Genomic DNA, 19,842 nt, shown 5'->3' with positions numbered 1-19,842 from the left:
TTGCAGTAGGCTCGATTCCCTGTGGATGGGAAGATTCGTTGTGTCTTGCATCACCAGAATTCTCTCCTAAATTACAAGTTCGTCACACTCCACATCTAAAACACTTCTCACACGTGGTCTCTTTTTACTGGACAGTAACACGACTGGTGCTGGATAATTCTTTTCTTGCAATGTAAACACTTGAAATAGACACACTGGCGAAATCTGATGTTAGTTTTGCGATACAGTAAAACCTCATTAAGTCGAAGTCTTTGTAATACAGAAATCGGACTTCCAATTACGTGATTTCAAATTAACAGCCATCTTGTAATTCAGAAATGCCAACCCTCACCAGTTTTCGCAGATTCTGCTTTTCCGCGTACTGCCTAATACATGATATGGTGGCGTTCCTTAAAACGCTGAATACAAAAGAATTACGATTTCACTCTATTTTCAACTATGAAACACACTATAGATGTACCGAAGTGAGTGAAAGTGCGGAAAGCTACCTCTGCACGTTCCGGAAGATGTGTTCTATCATGATGTGGAGAAATTTTGAATTTAAATTACTCTGTAAAATATGGTACTATTTAAAAAAATATGTAAAGTCAGTTTAGAATTAAAAGTCTGAATTGTTTTCCGTTTAAGTATGACATATGGGGACAGTCTTCTTCCATGTACAGTGCACAAAACATAACTGTACACTCAGCATCGAAAACTAGATGAGCCAGGAGCGTATTGCCAACCTTGACACAAATAAAACTTGCACCCCAATTTCGTGCCTCAAAATCTATTTTTAAAAATGCGAGGATTATTCGCGTAAATACGGTATATGTCTGTGTTTTGTAGTTAAGAAGGTCTGGCAGTGTAATGGTTAGCACAATTAGCTGCCGTTCTCGGGAGCCTGAGTTCGAGTCCCGGTACCTAATTGCCAGAGATTTATGAATGGCAGGAAGGTTGATATGTGGTGAAAATGGTATATGCAACTCCACTGGGGACTTGTCTAAAAAGAGCTGCACCACCTCGGGATAAGGAAACGTGTTTACTATAATACCAATATAAATGGTCCATTATTGGACATTATAAATTTTCCAGCTAACTCATTCCTGGTTGTCAGCGTTTCGCCCCCGTGTGCTAGACTGGGCTCATCAGTTGGTACCTAGCACACCTACCAAGACGCTGGCTAGTGCATACCGTGGAGGCCACTGCGTAGGCTAATTGTAGCCACCGGCAGTGCCAATGCACTATGAGAGACTTTGTCTCATTATCAAGAATTGATGCATGCTTGGCCATCAGACGATATAGATTATAAATAATAATAAATTTATAATGTCCAATAACGGACCATTTATATTGGTATTATAAATTTATTCATTCAGAACAAATATTTCAGATTCCCTATGGGAATCAACATCTATATCATCTGATGGCCAAGCAGGCATCAATTCTTGATAATGAGACAAAGTCTCTCATAGTGCATTGGCACTGCTGATGGCTACAGTTAGCTTACGCAGTGGTCTCCATGGTATGCACTAGCCAAATTCTTGGTAAGTGTGCTAGGTACCATCTGATGAGCCTACCCTAGCACACGGGGGCGAAATGCTGACAACCAGGAATGAGTTAGCTGGAAAATTTATAATGTCCAATAACGGACCATTTATATTGGTATTATAAATTTACTCATTCGGAACAAATATTTCAGATTCCCTATGGGAATCAACATCTATATCAAGTTTACTGTAGTTAAGAAATATTCACGGTTGTTGCTATTAATATAGCAGGCGAGATCATTAACAGAGTGATTGTTTAATATCTCGTAACTCAGGCCAATATAGGTTTTTTTGGAGAGAAGTAGGTTTGAAATGTGATAAAAACAATCCAGTCATAATGATGATTGTTTTACGCGCCAACGTACCTCATGAGTAATAATAATAATAATAATAATAATAATAATAATAATAATCATGATTTTACGCCCTCACTTAACGATTTTCTGAGGCGCCAAACAAAACATACTATGCGTTAATAAATAAATGGAGACAATAATCGTACAAAATTAAACATTATGATAATAAAATGGATTACCGCCACACCCGTAGATATCCGTAAATGCAGCATACTTTCTTGTTATTTATTTTTAATCTTCCCATCGTGGAACTTCTGGCACTGTGAGGGCTCTCGGTAGTCTAACCTAAACAGTGCGGTCACTCTTATCTCATTTACAACTGTTCAGCAAAATCTTGATGTGCTAAATGTGGAGAAAAAGCATGAAATATACTTAAAAATAAGAGTTAGGCTTTCAACAGCAGCAGTTATCCAAAGAATGCTTCCAGTCACTATGTATTACATTCGGAAGAGCTAGTTATCAGCTGGTTGTTTGGCACATTTTGTACAGCACGGCTTTGTTCGGAAGGAGTGTTTTCTGCTACATGTACATCAACTGGGAGTGTCAGAGATAATCTCCAGGAACCATTTGGGAATAGATTCTCACTCTTTGGACTCTGTAGTCGGGAATGAAACTATTTTTAAAGGTTTAAAAAAAGAAGGGACCTCGAAATCTCAAAAGCTCTCGATTCATGGCTGACGAGATGGCGTGAAGATGACGTCAATTGGAATGATGACATGCCAGTTGCAGGGAAGTTGGCGGCACAAGACGATAATTTAAATGATAGCAGTGATTGGGTTTACTCAGGTTTACTGTTAACTGTGTGGCAGGCCTACTGCTCAACTGACAGAGACAAATGACTGGCCATTAAGTTCTTTTGTGTCAATATTACATAATATGATGACCTTATCCCTTTTCTCTACGGGGTCGAGTATGAAGTGAGATGAATCTTCGTAGCGAGTTCTTACGACCGTATGCCCTTCCTGACGTCAACCTATCAGAGGAATTAATGACATGAAATGAATGACGTGATATGAGTATCTAAAACTGACTACATTTTCTTTATAAGTAGGCCTAAAAATCGTGTTCACCATTTATTGCCTTTTTACATTTAGAAATACTGCCTTCAAACAAAAATATTATAACTCTTATGTTCATAAGTTTGGTAAATAATAGTGTAGAATGTGTACATGTATAATTTATAGCTCTTTATAGCCTAGAAGCCATGTGTTCACTGTACAAAATTTGAGGTTATCGCATATTGGACCCCGTTACTATTTTTGGCTGTAAAAGTGAAAAAAAAAATAAAGGTCTAATACGCAAGTAAATACGGTATATCTCTATGTCTAGTTTGTTTATATAATTAATTGTGTCTGGAAACGCATGAGCAAAATCGCTGATGTTGCCAGTTCGGTATATATATGCTGGATGGTCTGCTTAGAGGTGCCACGATCACAGTTAGGTGTAGAAATTTTTTTCAATTTCTAGTGGAAATCTGCGCAGTTACTATGCCCCGATCGTAACCTGTTGAGAGTAGAACAGGTATTCTGAGGAAGCTCAAATCCAGGTGGCAGCGACTAACCAATGTGTGGCAGAGTTGACTTGTCTTTCCTGACATTCTTTAGGAAGTTGGTATTCTTCAATTCTATTGCAGTTCTTATTGATGGATTTCGAGACATAGACAATTCAGACGGATGTCAGCGATGGTAATTGGGGATTATTAATTACTTTCTTGAACTCCCTGAAGAGAGCTCACGTCCATAGGTTTAACGTTAAAGTAACCTGAGATACATATAATTTCACCTAGAATTGCGTAAACTTTTCTGAATCCCGTTAAATACATTTTCCTTCTTCTACGGACTTCTTCCATTTTACCATCTTTAATGAAACCAAGCCCAGCATTTCAGTTTAAGAGAAATTCCCCTCAGGAATAGTCCAAGTCAATCAGCTTCTATCGCAAATTACAGACCTTTGGTAAAGTATTGGACTTGCTACATCAACAACTGCACAAACACACTTCAAGATTTTAAGAAAAACATGGACATAATTTAAGTATTTTAATTTACATAACAATATAGTAGTGAAAATAAGAATCAACCTTGAGTATGACATTACGTGCTAGAAAATACGTATTGTTAATCTAAGATTTAAAACAACAAAATATCATTTTTTTCATGATGTACAACCATATACTATAATGGCTTTATAATTCTTCCTGTTCACATTTATTTTCCTGATTTCCTATGGCAAAAATAACGCAGGAAAAGACAATGTGTTCCCTGCAGATGGAGAGAGAGCACTTTGCATGTTGTCTTGGTCGTCTTGTTTCTCGTTCTGTCACAAAACGCAAACCTTCCTGGGGCTTCAACACTGCTTCTGGCTGGATTCGAAGAATCTCTTTCAGATATTACTTCAACTTTTGAGGAATGTTTTCAAGTGTCACACAGTAATGCATATACTCCTAACACAATTTTCTGGCCAAATCCTTCAGAAAACTTTTTCAGGTCATAGCCGAGTCAGATTTGCTTCGAAGAATGATGTAAGTGTTCATGCCAGCAATATTCAGTAGTGTGTAGAATAGGGTGAGTGACCATCTGTTGCTGACTCTTGAAACGGGGTAGGTAGCCTTAATTACATCCACTACTTCTATGCCCCGTTGGGTTAAATTATACGTCACCATTTCCTGCATCACTGAATCACCAGAGTTTTCATCAGTGCTGTCATTGTTGTGAAGCGTAGACATGACCTTGTTCTTTCTTGGAATGTATGGCAGTAGCATGAAATTTCTCGTAAAGCCTACACTGTATTTATTTATTTATTTATTTATTTGACTTTTTGAAAGTACACAGGCAGTAAGCCCAATTACCTTCTTAACACAACAGTCAACAGTATTCCTTTTGTTTCAACAAAGAATGCTGGAATTGCCCACCGGTGTAAGTCTGTGATCTGCTAGGAGACTGGAAGCAAGAGGAACACTAGTGTTCCTGTTGTTGAATGTAACATTTGGCCCAATTCCGGTTATAGGTTGAACCAGTCTTTCCACAACACTTTTTCCTCAGTTGTGTAATCAGAAATGCCCTTCAGGTTGTTCTCCAGCATATATCACCATATTTAGTGTGTATAAAGTTTCAGCATCAGTCAATGCATGTATCTTCAAGCCATACTTAGCCAGCTTATTGGCAATGTACTGTCTGGCATAACTATAGAAAGAGGCACGCAAGGATTAGTAACACGACCCACCACCAGCTTAAAATTGAAATAATTGATAAAGAGATTCCACCTATTCAATACCAAAGAATAAGAAATGTAGTGAATTACATTCCCATTTAATAATTGGTAGAAATGGTACCGGTTTCGACCCTAGTCCAGGTCATCATCAGCCGATTAAGACGAAAAACAATGCATAGGATCAGTAGAAGAGGTGATATAAAAATGAAATGGGGGTAGACACTGTAAAACTTAGAAGAAGTAAAATGTAAATCACTCAAAAGAAAACAGTACACAATTCTCTGCGCGGTAGCATAGCACATGCAGCACTAGGCAAAGTCCCACAATGTTTACGAATAGCGGAGAACGGTTAAATGAGCCAGTTTTTAAATACTGTCAGGCATGAAGTCACATCACAATCGAACACGTACGAAGATCCATAATCGTGCAGGAGTTGAAGATGAGTAGATCCATTGAAGCAACTTGCCAGCTCCCGGTGATCAGCGCGACCCATTCAATATCAGGCACTGTGGTTTCAAATGCCCAAAGTAAAATGGAGAATAGCTTGATGATCCAGTAATTTTCCTTGGTCGCGGAAAAGTAAGTATATAGATAAATATAATACAATTCAATATAATTGAATAAGTAATTGTGCTCCTATAGAATTCTTAGAACAGTTGATGTGAAAAACAATTGTGAAGAGATAAAAATATAGTAAAAAGCGCAATACCAGAAACAAATGAAAACGTATATGCACAGTGCGCAATTTTTTAAAACGTAAAAACTCGGGTCTTGATTGAAGTAGTCGAAATTGGCGCAAGGCAGGAGTTGAGTATGAATGAAAAGGACCGAAATGAAGGTGGATTGTTTTTTTGTTTTTTTTTGTTTTTTTTGAGTGATTTGCATTTTACTTCTTCTAAGTTTTACAGTGTCTACCCCCATTTCATTTTTATATCGCCTCTTCTACTGATCCTATGCATCGTTTTTCGTCTTAATTGGCTGATGATGACTGGACTAGGGTCGAAACCGGTACCATTTCTACCAATTATTAAATGGAATGTAATTCAGTACATTTCTTATTCTTTTGTATTGAATAGGTTGAATCTCTTTATCAGTTATTTCAATTTTAACTGTAATATTCTTCAATACGGAACAATGAAATTTTAAACTTTAAATCCACCACCAGGTGGCGCAAGCGAGTTTACTGTCGCACTAGAAGCGCTTAGAGGGAGCGCCGCGAGGAACGACAATGCTGCCAACTGTTGCTTGTACAGCTGTCTTTGGGTGAGGTTATTGTGAAGTATTTTTTGCATTTCAGAACCCCTAAATGACTTTTTTCTCGCCGTGCGGACAGTATGCGCCGCGGCCATAGTTAAGAGCCTCTCGAAGGGAGTGTGGCTCCCTTCGGGAGCCACTGTTTTCATGACAGAGCTTGACCTGGATTTAAAATGATAGGTTACAGCTACTAAATTACGTTTTTTCTTGCCGTGTGGGCAGTATGCACTGCGGCCATAGTTAAGAGCCTCTCGAAGGGAGTGTGGCTCCCTTCGGGAGCCACTGTTCTCATGACAGAGCTTGACCTGGATTTAAAATGATAGGTTACAGCTACTAAATTACGTTTTTTCTTGCCGTGCGGGCGCATCTCGCGCCGAGGCCATTTCAAACTTCCCTGGCCGCTTCATAATTTTTTTCTCCTGCAATGGTTGGTAACACAATCTCGGCCTCATTCTAGGTGTCAATGACGTCATCCTCTTCCATACGTGAACCAATCACCGATAAAAACAATGGAGTATGGCGTCTAAAACAGTATTTTTGGTTATAAAAGCAAATGTACTTCTAGGGGCGGGCGGGTTGGTCCCTGGCTAGCGTATTGAACACATCCCTCTTCCACAATTATTTTCAGGTGAGAATAGCAGCATTTAAAATAATATTTTATGTTTTAATTCTTGCGTGCCTCTTTCTATATTTCTACGTACTGTTTAAACAAACATCGCCTACTTCCAGCATTTCCTCACAACTTGGTGAAAAGTTATCTTTTCAGCACTGACCAAAGTCTTTTAAAAGCTCCTTAATTAGAGCAAGTCTATTGCCCTTGTATGGATATTGTCAAATCGTGCAGCGTGAAGAAGAAACTTGAACCTCTTTAGGTTTATGGTGACTCGAAAAATGTCAACCCCAGTTCCATCAGTTGACTATAGATCTTCTAGATTCACATGCGATGATTTCAGCACACTTGCTAAATAGAGTAGCCCAATCGTTGCTTTTATCTCCATATTGTTCGTGTCCATAGCATCATGAGATCTTGAGTAGTTTTCTCTCTTTTCTGAATTCATAAATTTATGTATGAAATAATTTTTTGTATGGTATTTTCCAAAATAACAACTGCCACAACTGTCCTAGATTTTTTTTTTTTTTTTTTTTGTCCTGCCAAGTGAGTTACAGTGTTGTCTCTCCTACGACCATGCGAGGGTGTGCTATGTACATCCCACTTAGCCTGACCGTCTCTTCCAATGTATTGAGGGCCTACAACAGAGTTGACTACTTGCAGCACTTCATTGTCCTCTTCAGATTCGGCTGATACTTCAGTTTCCATATTATGATCACTGGCCTGAAAAACATCATCTTTGTCATCTGCTTCCTCTTCTGAAACATCCACGGAATTTTGTCTGATAACTCTTCAAAAAGCCTCCGGTGAAATGTGCCCTATTCTCGTACTAGTGCTTTGTTCCATGTCTCCTTCTTTTCAACACTCTCAAGAAGTTTATTTATTCTTTCCTGTTCTTTCTGATACATTATACATTCTGTTAACTGAACAAAACAACAAAAATACAGGAATAAGCAGTAAAATAAATGTCAGGAACTCAGTATGCCACAGGGTGCGCGCGGTTGAAAGCACCTTCACTCCCCGCATTAACGCAGTTATGACTGAGGGATCGACAATGCCGTATGTGCTACCCAATACCTCCTGGTAGGAACTGATTGGGGTGAGGAAGCTGTACAACAATCACTTAACTGGCGAACAAACACATACACTGCTGCGGTCGATAAGACTGCGGCACGCCTCCTTCCAGGTTAACAAACATGAAACATGTATCATGATTCATCATTGTTATTCTGAAAGGAATAAACTTAATTGGTATTGTAAAGGTGGAATTTCCTCAAAAAAAAAAAAAAAAAAAAAAAATCCATAACACTTGTTATGGTTCACAATATGGACTAAATAATAAAGTTAATTTCTTGTAAATTTAGCCACTTCGATCTCCTCGCACCAGTTCGATTCAGTATCTCTTCATTTGTAATTCGATCTACCCATTTCACTTTCAGCATTCTTCTGTAATACCACATTTCAAAATCTTCTGTTCTCTTTCTTATTATTGAATGCCCTTTTTTTTTTTTTTAAATCTGTAAACTCCATGTACATGGGCTTGTCCTTCTTAATTCAGTCCTCTAAGATCAGATGTAAAGTCAGGATTGTTTCATGTGTTCCTACATTTCTTCTGAAGCCAAATATTGATCTTCTCCCAACTCACTTTCAACTTGTCTTTCCATTTTTCTGTAAATAATACATGTTAACATTTTTCAGGGTGGTTTCATACTTGTCAGCACTGGGTTCCGTGGGAATAGGTATAACAACATTCTGTCAAAAATCAGATGATTCTTCTCCTGTATCATACATCCTACAGACTTTCTTCCATAAGCCCCATTAATGTTGACAGCTCCCCATCAAATTTCATGTCGTTTGCAAGTTGTTTTGAAAGTGGAACTTTGATATTCCCATTGGTCTGACGCTTGCTTAAAATGTTCTGAGCGTGTTCAGTAAAAATACTGTGAAGCAGGATGCAAACCTACTTACATATAGTCCCAGTGAGAATCTCTCCTCTCATAGGTTAGGGACCGTCAGTGGATTGTATAATACTAGCTGCCTGAGCGCAAGGAAGGCCATGGTTGAGAATATGTCCAAGGTGCCCTCTCCCATTCCATAACAGCTGATTTTACAACTTACAGGACCACTTACTGGGCCACTCAGCTGTTGCCCATGGTTCATGAACTAGGATGTGACTGCTGTAACACACACCACGAACCATAATAGAGAATAAAGATACAACTTTATGAACAATATTTATATGTAAATATTTGGCCCAGATGTAAGTCCTTGTGTTGTACTAAAGCATGTTGTTGTTTGAGTCATCAGGCCGTAGATTGGTTTGATGTAGCTCTTCATGCCACCCTATTGGTGCTAACCTTTTCATTTCTACATAAGTAGTACATTCTGCATCTGCTGTAATCTGCTAGTCATATTCATATCTTGGTCTATCCCTACACTTCCCTCAAAAATGCACTGAACAAGTCCTGGGTGTCTTAAGATGTGTCCTGTTATTCTATCTCTTCTCCTCATCGAATTTAGCCAAATTGATTTCTCGCCAATTTGATACAGTATTTCTTCATTCGTGATTCAACATACCCATCTCACCTTCAGCATTCTTGTGAAACACCACATTTCAAAAGCTTCTATTCTCTTTCTTTCTGAGTTAGTTATTGTCCACATTTCAATTCCATACAGTGCCACGCTCCAGATGAAAGTCTTCCAGAATACGAGGGTTGGAACTTAAATAGTGGCAACATTGCTGTGGAGATGCTAATATTGTCGCTGATAGCACACGGTTACATACCTACCTTACCTCAGAGCAAATGGACTCGCCCTTCCCACATCACCTGCGTGTGCACAAGCGAGAGAAACACAGTCACGTGTGCGCTAGCGGTCTAACGTAACGTTGTCACTATGTTTTCCAAACAGGAACAACGGAGTTGGATCAAGATTGAATGTGCCAGAGGTCGTACAGCACGACAGTGTCATCAAGGTCTTCAAGAGGCTTGCAGGGAACCTGCATTGCCTTACAGAACAGCGGCACGTTGGGTAAAAGCCTTCAACGATGGTCGGCAAACTGTGGCGGACATTCATCGGGCAGGTCGTCCCACGAGTGTCGGCGTTACTTAAGTCCTTGTGACTTCGATTTGATTCCGAAGATGAAGGAACCACTTCGTGGCATTTGCTTCCAAACTGTTGCAGAGATTCGACCGGCAGTAGACCGCTCCATTCGCACCATCAACAGAACAGGCTCTGCTAAAGGTATACTATGACTTCCACATCGCTGGCAACGGGTTATACACAACGCTGGTGACTACATTGAAGGACAGCAAAGGTTGCTAACATGTAACTCTTTTTTATCTGTTGTAAATAAATAGTTTGCACTATTTAAGTTCCAACCTTTGTATTTTTCTAATTCTTATGTCAATATTTGAAGTGAGCATATTTCTTTTCTTAAGAAAGGCCTTCCTTGCTTGCGCTAGTCTTTATTTTACATCCTCCTTGTGTCATCATTAGTGATTTTACTACCTAAGTAACAGTATTCATCTACTTCCTTTAAGACTTCATCTCCTAATCTGATCTAATACAGGATTTCCTGCATCACCTGACTGCACTCCATTACTTTTGATTTGGACTTATTTATTTTCATCTTGTACTCCTTCCCCAAGACTCTGCCCATACCATTCAGCAACATTTCCATCTTCTGCAGTCTCAGGTAAAATTACAATATCATCAGCAAATCTCAGGGTTTTGGTTTCCCCTTCTTGGATTGCGATTCCCTTTCCAAATTTTTCTTTGATTTCTTTTACTGCCAGTTCTATATAAACATTGAAAAGGAGGAGGGGGGGAGGGGGCAAATTGCAGCCTAGCATCACTCCTTTCTGGATTGCTTTTTTTCTTTTTCCCCGAAGCCCTCGATTCTTATTACTGCAGACTGATTTTTGTACAGATTGTAGACAATTCTTCTCTCGGTATCTGATCCCTATCAGCTTCAGATTCTAAAATAACTTGGTCCAATCAACATTACTGAATGCAGTTTCTAGATCTATGAATGCCATGTACGTGGGCTTGCCCTTCTTAATTCCCTCCTCTAAGATCAGACGTAAGGTCAGGATTGCTTCACGTGTTCCTACATTGCTTCTGAAGCCAAACTGATCTTCTCCCAACTCACTCTCAACTTGACTTTCCATTCTTCTGTAAAGAATGTGTGTTAAAATTTTGCAGGCATGAGATACTAAACTAATGATGCAGTAATTTTTACACTTGTCAGTACTGGCTTTCTTGGGAATAGTTATAACAACATTCTGCTGAAAATCATATGGTACTTCTCTGTATCGTACATCGTACACACTAAATGGAATAACCTCACCATGCTGGTTTCTTCTCCTAAGGCAGACAGTAATTCTGAGGGTATGTCATCAATTCCAAGTGCCTTGTTCTTATTTAGGTCTCTCAAAGCTCTGTCGAATTCTGACCTCAAAATTGGGTCTCCCATTTCATCTGCATCAACAGCCTCTTCTCTTTCCAGACCCATATTATCTACTTCTTTACCTTGATAAAACTGTTGGATATGTTCCTGCCATCTTTTTGCCTTGTCTTCTTTCCATAGAAGTGTTTTTCCATCTGACCTCCTTTCTCCAAAGGTTCCTTGATTTTCTGTATGCAGCATCTACCTTTTCTAGGACCATAAAATCTTCAGCATCGTTGCACTTCTCTTTCAGCCATTCTTCCTTAGTTGTCCTGCACTTTCCATCTACTTCATTTTTTAATAATTGTGTGTATTCTTTTCTGCCCTTCTCATTTTTTTTTGCATTCTTGTACTTTCGTCATTCGTCAGTCAGTTCTAGTATCTCATGTGTTATCCATTGATTCTTAGTTGATCTTTCCTTTCTTCCTAACTTTTCTTCAGCAACTCTACTGACCTCATCCCTCACGGCTGTCTAGTCTTCCTCGGTTGTGTTTTTATCAGTCTTTTTATTTAGTCTTTTTGGAACATGTTCCTTCAAACAATCCTTCATAGTCCTTTCTTTCAACTTCTTTTTGCATTCCTTCCTTTCTTAACCAAAATCAAACCAAACCAAACCCCATGGCACTACAGCCCTTGAAAGACCTTGGCCTACCAAGCAACCGCTGCTCAGCCCGAAGGCCTGCAGATTACGAGGTTGTGTGTGGTCGGCACGACAAATCCTCTCGGCCTTTATTCTTTGTTTTCTAGACTGGGGCCGCTATCTCACTGTCAGATAGCTCCTCAGTTCTAATCACATAGGCTGAGTGGACCTCGAAGCAGCCCTCAGGTCCACGTAAAAATCCCTGACCTGGCCAGGAATCGAAACCCGGGCCTCCGGGTAAGAGGCAGGCACGTTACCCCTGCATCATAGGGCCGGCTTTCCTTTCTTAAATTTCTTTAATTTGAGATGGCATTTCTTGACCTACAAGTTTTGGTCAGATCCACATCTGCTCCTGGGAAAGTCTTGCACTCCAGCACCTGGTTTCTGAATCTCTGCCTATCATAGTGAAGTCAGTTTGATACCTTCCAATGTCTCCCTGTCTCGTCTACGGATACAGCCATCCTTTGTGGTGTTTGAACCAAGTATTTGCAAAGACTAAATTATGACCTGTGCAGAATTCAACCAGCTGACTTCGTCTTTCATTCCTTTGTCCCAATCTGAATTCTCCTTCTCATCCTTGGCCTACCACTGCATTCCAGTCTCCCATCACAATTCGATTCTCGTCACCTTTTACATATTGTATTAAATCTTCTATCTCTTCATATATTCTTTCTATTTCATCACCATCATCATCATCATATGCTGAACAAGAAGCGTATTGACCTGCACTATTGCTCATGGTATTGTAAATTTAACATTCAACTTGATATTTTTAAGTGAAGTGCATGAGTGTAAATGTATTGTGATGAATTATTAGTATTTCCTCTTTACATAGTTATTTCAAGATAAATGTTCAGCCCCTATATAATTTATTTTGCAGTACCAAGGAAATGCCTGAAGAGTTAAGTGAAGAACTAGTCCGGCCTACATTAATTGCATGTTTCCATGTTGGGAGACTGTATGGCAAGATCATTGTCCCTGACAAGAAAGGACAATTGGAGAATCTCAGACATAGCTTAGAAGCTTACCAGGTAAGTTTTGGCAGTAATATCTATGTGTGTGGCATTCTTCTCTTCGTTGAAAACTTATGGGCCATATGTCATTTCCTTGCATACATAACCTTATTGCCTGGTAACTGGTACTTTTCCATAGTATATAGTGAAGCTTACAGGATCAAGGCAATAAATGTATAACATATTACATGCAGAAGATAAACGGTGCAACATTTCTCATGTTTGAAAAACATTTTCAAAGTTCTTTTGTGTGTGTGTGTGTGTGTGTGTGTGTGTGTGTGTGTGTGTGTGTGTGTGTGTGTGTGTGTGTGTGTGTGTGTGTGTGTGTGTGTGTGTGTGTGTGTGTGTGTGTGTGTGTGTGTGTGTGTGTGTGTGTGTGTGTGTGTGTGTGTGTGTGTGTGTGTGTGTGTGTGTGTGTGTGTGTGTGTGTGTGTGTGTGTGTGTGTGTGTGTGTGTGTGTGTGTGTGTGTGTGTGTGTGTGTGTGTGTGTGTGTGTGTGTGTGTGTGTGTGTGTGTGTGTGTGTGTCTCTCTCTCTCTCTCTCCTAGTTCACATATACAAGTTTAGGAAAAAAAAAAAGGAAAAAGAAAGGGAGTTAATAATAATATTTGTATGGCAAAGAAAAGGATACATGAATAATTACAGCCTTGCTTAATTAGTCAAATTGTTATGAGTACATCACACCCAAAAACTACAGTCGACATATCTTCAGAACTGCACATCAAGTGAGGATATGCAGTTGGCAGCTATCTTCTGTCTTCTGCTCCCCGTGAACTTATATAATTGACATTACATTTCCACATAATAGATAGTTTGTGGCATATTCCCACACTCACAGTAGGGATGTTCAGCTTTATTCCACTTATGAAGGGATTTGTGACCTGCCATGATTTGTCCGTATTTAGTTGAGAGGACTCCAGGTTTTCCTAGGTACATTGAAGCCAGGTGGATGGTTGATGGGATCTCCTATCAGTCCTAGTTGGTCAGAGTTTGTGATGGTCCAATTTTCCCGTCATGCTTGATGTAAATTGAATCCAGTTTTAATCAATCCTTTGCCCTGTTTCCATGGAGAGTTTCTTGATTTCATTTTCTCAGGCTTTTTCTGGATAGAGCTGTGGATTTCCCATACATTTTAGCCATGTTTTCTTGATCGTTGCGTTGACTGCCTATGAAGCTGTGGAGGTTGGATGTTGAACAACACTGGTAGCCATTTTATAATTGTTGATATAATGGTTCCAGACATTGTCCTTGTGTGAACTGTTGAGACACACACTGCAGTACCAGGTAAACTAAAGCGAGAGCTGTTGGTCGTAGAATAGCCGCATCTGTTTCGTAGTCAGTTCCAGTTAATTGTGCAGGATTTTGTTGTGAATTTTTACTTTTGCTATGGTTCTATATACAGTAGAAGTCCGCTATAGTGAGTACGGCATATAACGAGAACCCCGTTATAACGACAGTTTTTGTCTGTCCCTTCAAAATTGCTATATTAAATTGTGTGTTATCCTTTGGTTACAGCGAGAGCCCTGTCACTTACGAATCCGTTATTATGAGCGATTAAGTGTGCACGATTTTTCCGTTACCGATTTTTATGCCCCCAGCGATTATGTTGCATGCGATCGACCATCTACGGTATTGTTTCATCACTATGTCCACTAGCGAGCTTTCTCATTGATATCTGAAGGTGATTAAAAAGAAACAATAAAACTTTTGTATCCACCTATTCAATACATTAAAAGCAGTTATAAAATTAGGATCTCATCCTTATTTTATTGCTTAAATATTAAAACATAGGACATGTTTCCTTCATATTTTGAACATCTTCAGCTATAAATATTCTTACAAGGTTAAATGAAAACATTGTTTTAGACCTTACACTTATGGTTTGCCATTGACAAACTTATCCATTATAAGCTTTGAAAAACCTCTTAAATATTAAAACGTTTGTATATTATGTCATCTTACTGAAAATAATAATTAAGCTTCAACCTATAAAACCTTATTCTAATATTTAAAATACAATGTCAATACATTTTGTTACTACTGGTGTAACTTTTCACATATTATACTGTATGTGGGATCTTAGCACACTCTCAAAACAGCTGAGGTTAGGTTTAAATATTAAATATTATACTATTCGTCCATAAAAGTGACAAAACTGATGTGCACTGTTGATTGTAGGTTATGAATTTTGTCCTACATTGAACATTTAACTTAAAAATTTGTCAAATTCATAAATTGCTTGTAGTCTTGACCAGATGTAGGGCAATCGTACAGACATAAGCAGGGACTCTCAGTTGGTGATAAACAAGCTGTGGTGACATTCAAATGGTAATTTCATCAAAGGAGTGCAAGTAGAATGACAAACAGCTGAGTCCACTAGAGTAAATGGAGGCAGGAGGAGAAGGGATATGTCAACAGACTTTCTTACATAAATTTTGATGAAATTAGCATTTGAATATCACCAAAGCTTGTTTATCACCAACTGACAGAGTCCCTGTGAGACGTTATTAAAGAATTCGGATTTCTTTGGCAAGTAATTTAAAATTCGTATCACATTATGAATTGAAACGAGTGTGCATCGCAGCGCAGCCTTTTGGTGCTCCTCGTTAATAAAGGCTCACCCAGTTGGTGGCGCTCCTAGCGGCTGCCAGAATAAACTGCGACAATGAAGTAAATTATTGAGATGGACAACTGAAAAGTGGTGTTGGTATTCGACGCTATGATGGAGTCAGCATCAACTGGAATGTTATGTTTCTCGCTGAAAAGGATGGCAAGAGGAAAGAAATATGATCCTGGTTAAGGATCGTTTTTGGATTAAGGGTTGAACACCCTTTCTTGCATTAGCGCTAGCTGCCAAAGTTGTTTTCCTTCAGTATTTAATGTGGGATAAGTTATTTTTTCTTCTACGCCAATTTAGGCTGTGTTTATTCCGGATTCTCTAAGTAAATGTACTGATATGTATGGCTAATTTGGTGTCATTTTTATCGCACTGTGAACTATATCTGATATTCAGGCGACTCAATTCGAAATCAGTGATATTCGCTAAAATCAATGTTATCTTCTGTTAACATCATTATTGGTAAGATTTAAATGCTGTTTCCTTATTCCATCTTTGGTAAAGTTTATTTAAGGCCTATTAACGTCCTTGTATAAGTGAGGTTAGGCCTAAAATGGTTGATATTGTACAGCCTCACATCCATTTCTTCTTATGTAACTGTAACCTCAAAATTATAACGGTAGCTTGCTTTAGGCTTGTTTTTCGGTACGTTACATTTGGTCTTCTTATCAATTATTTCAATTTTAATTCGACACAGATAGGACAGGGCTAGGAGCTGGAAGGAAGTGGCCGTGGCCTTAATTAAGGTACAGCCCCAGCATTTGCCTGGTGTTAAAATGGGAAACCACGGAAAATCATCTTCAGGGCTGCCGACAGTGAGATTCAAACCCATTATCTCCCGGATGCAAGCTCACAACTGCGCGCTCCTAACTGCACGCCCAACTCACTCGGTGTGTGAGTGTTATAAAATGTTTACTACTCTTATATGGAAATACAGTATGTAATGCCCATATAAATTCAATAATCGTTTACATTTACAAGTACCATTGATCCATTATATGGCTATATTAGTGAATTATAGCTCAACTGGGAAACACTTGTTTAGTCCTATGTCGTTTCCTGTTATTTCTTCTTTTATGTGGCCAAGCAGTCCGCAAAATGACGAGTTTGAGATGCGCAGGTAATTGAAAAATTTACTGTCATCCTCATTTAGATCGTCAAACAATCCTCTAGTCAGTCGAGAAACAAATATAGGATGTTTCCGCACTTTCCTAACCCTTCTGTTTTTCCTTTTTAATAGAAGATCAAGAAGACGTTCTTCGTAGGACGCCATTCTGTCAACTGACTATTCCCCGGTATGAACCGAGCAAGTATTCACAAGTTGCGCCACTGATCGCCTGGTACTTAAATCCACTAGTCACCCATGGCTAATAGCGGCCTAACAGCCCCAAGATTTTCCGGAAAGTGATCGAGATGAGAATGAAGAAAGTGCAGCTTCAGACTCATTCCACACCCCAACTCTTTGATATCATCCAACATCGTTTTCACTATTTTGTTGGTTGTTCATCCTTTACATTTCCTAGGAACTTCATTATGATGTCTCTTATTGAATTCCATACAGCAAGTTCCACGGCATTCATCGTCTGTTCGAAGTTTCTATCTTTCAGAAGCTTTCTAATTTGTGGTCCATTAAAAATACCTTCCTTGCCTTTTGGATCAGATAAATGTGGAAATTTTCTTGCAGTGTACTTGAAACAGGGGCTACTTTTGTCCAAGGCCTTAACAAACTAATCATGATTCCCAGTTTGATGTGTAGTAGTGGTAAAGTGTTTTGTGGCTCAAGTAAGGCATCATTTGTAACAAAACTTGTCTCTTAGGTCAGGAAGGTTTGTTCCTAGCTCTGCTGTTCCATTCACATAAATAACAAGGGAATTTATTGTACCCTGCTTGTTGTTCTAATAGAATACCCACATCCCACCGGTGCTCATGATATTCGATTTTATCTAAAACAGTTTGCATTGTGAAGCGGAATGTGCCACAGGAATCGAAGCAAACCACGACCACCTAGTGTTAGTAATACTGCTGTTCTCTAGAAGAAAATTAAAAATGAAAGAGGATAACGCATTTTTGTAATAAATGGTCAGTAACAGTTGTTAACTTGTTAGAAATAAAGGCTGAAGTAATTTTAGTGTTATATACTGAAATTAAGTAAGAATGTGCTACACCTCAAGATATGGCAGAATGCATCACTAATTTGAGAGGATAGTTGATATTTTCTTGTGTTTAATTAAATTTCGGAAAGGCTGTTCCCATGTAAATTTGTAGTGCTGAGGTTATAATTTCTCTACATCTGCTTGAAATATGTTTTCAAGATACATATATGGTCACGTTAGGTGGCGCTGTTTGAGGAAGAAAACTGGGACATTCCCCACAGAGGTCTCTGGAATGATACTACAATCTTTTAGAATGAAATTAAACATACTCTTTCACGTAGTATCGGATTTCGAAAAATAACAAATGAGTAAGCCGTAATGTGGATATCATAAGTGAAAATGCCAGTTTTGAACAAATTGATTGCCGTTTCTTACTGATTTTAATGTGTACGGAGTTATCCTGACTTTTACAAAAAATCTGATATAACGACAGTCCATTATAGCGAGTAAATTATTCGTCCTTATGAATTCTCGCTATAATGGACTTCTACCATAAATGTTCCTTGTACATGAGGGAGCGATCTAGAACAATGTCTGATTATTTGGAGTGATCATTGAATTTCAGTTGTTGGCCTCTGAATTCAACCTGAGGCACATAGTTTGCTTTTCACTGTCCAGGTGGAAGCAACTACTTCAGTTTCAAGTTGGATTTTAGTTGCCAGATTCTGAATTACTCAGAGTTTTTCAAGATCTGTAGTAACGATATCTTTGGATGTTTTGAAGTCTGTATTCTGTGCTATCAAAGCTATATCATCAGCATATATGAACTTTCTGGATGTTGTAATTGGGAGATACAATGTAGATATTAAACGGAAGTGGAGCAAGCGCTATCCACCATTAAATCTGTAAGATTTACTTACATTGTCTCTAGCCGTATTTTAATTGTCCATCCGCAAGAAGGCGGTGACTTATTGAGTTCAACTGCCACGAAGGTATACAATATTTTTGCTAGTTTATGAAGATTATTTATCTTGTGTATGTTTTTTACAATTTAGATGGTAAATTTAAGTGATTCTTTCAAAACGTGGTTCCGAATGATCCTTGAATGTGCTCTAATGAGCACTTGGTTCTGCAACACCCACAGTATTTGGTGCCCGTTCAGAACAAGCTGTATGGGCAGCCATCTGTCACTCAAGACACCTGTCATTGATTGCCATTTCATTCAGCCGTCATTGTTAAATGACAGAACCTGTCAGTTATCAGTCAGTTACCAAACAACTCTGGCTCTGTATTCTGTCTTCTTACTGTTGGTCCTGAATATCTTCTTCTCCAGTGATGCTCTCCATTGTTCTAAAGCTGCCTTAACCCCTTCATATGTTTTACTAACTAGAAGAATGTCATCCATATATGATAATTCTGATTCTGACAATAGCTGCTCTGTCCAGTAGTTAATGACAATGCTGAATAGAAATGGACACTATACCTATTCCTGATGGATACCAACTTCGACGGAAAAAATTTCAGACTCATTTGAACCAGTTTCTACATTGGTGGAGGGACGAACATACATATCCTGAATCAGCCTCATGTACTCCTGAGGGATGTTTTGGAGTTGTATAGTGCTTCTCCATCAAGATCTGTGGGGTATGAATTGCATCACTTCTTGAAATACCAGTTGTGAAATGGGACTGGTTCTGATGTATGATGATATTCCTGGTGCTATTTATAGTGACATGTTCACTAATTTTGAGGGTATATGAAGTGCTTTTGATGCCTTTCTACTTGCTATATTCTGCTTGAAGATGGGTCGTAGTAAACATCCTAGTCAGCCAGACTGCACCCAGAGCCTTCCATAGTTCATCGGGCTCCATTGCGTTTTTATTGACATGGCTGATCTCTGGAATAGGTCCTTGAATAAGTAGTGGAGTTGCTGTGTCCTGTGGAAATTCTTCATTGAGCAAATCAGGGAAGTACTCCCTCCAGTGTGAACAACTTCCTGTTATGCTCATTGATATAGAGTGAAACCTTGTCAGTGCGTTCTCATTAACACGCTTTCCTGTTTACAACGTTGCAA

General features: G+C 38.9%; 1 protein-coding gene across 2 annotated transcripts in view; it reads left to right on the top strand.

Annotated features, from left to right (window-relative positions):
* Nucleotides 1-19,842, top strand: part of LOC136881170 (KIF-binding protein) — a 160,198-nt gene that overhangs the window by 109,260 nt on the left and 31,096 nt on the right. For both annotated transcript variants that reach the window (XR_011018695.1, XM_067153832.2), the window contains exon 5: nucleotides 12,927-13,077. Coding sequence is in view for 1 of the 2 variants with exons in the window: in XM_067153832.2 (XP_067009933.1) it covers nucleotides 12,927-13,077 (151 nt within the window). In the remaining variant the exon portion in view is untranslated. The remainder of the gene's footprint in view (nucleotides 1-12,926; nucleotides 13,078-19,842) is intronic.

Source organism: Anabrus simplex, chromosome 9 (assembly GCF_040414725.1).
Source record: "Anabrus simplex isolate iqAnaSimp1 chromosome 9, ASM4041472v1, whole genome shotgun sequence".
NCBI lineage: Eukaryota > Metazoa > Arthropoda > Insecta > Orthoptera > Tettigoniidae > Anabrus > Anabrus simplex.
This window is presented reverse-complemented; position numbering and strand designations above follow the sequence as displayed.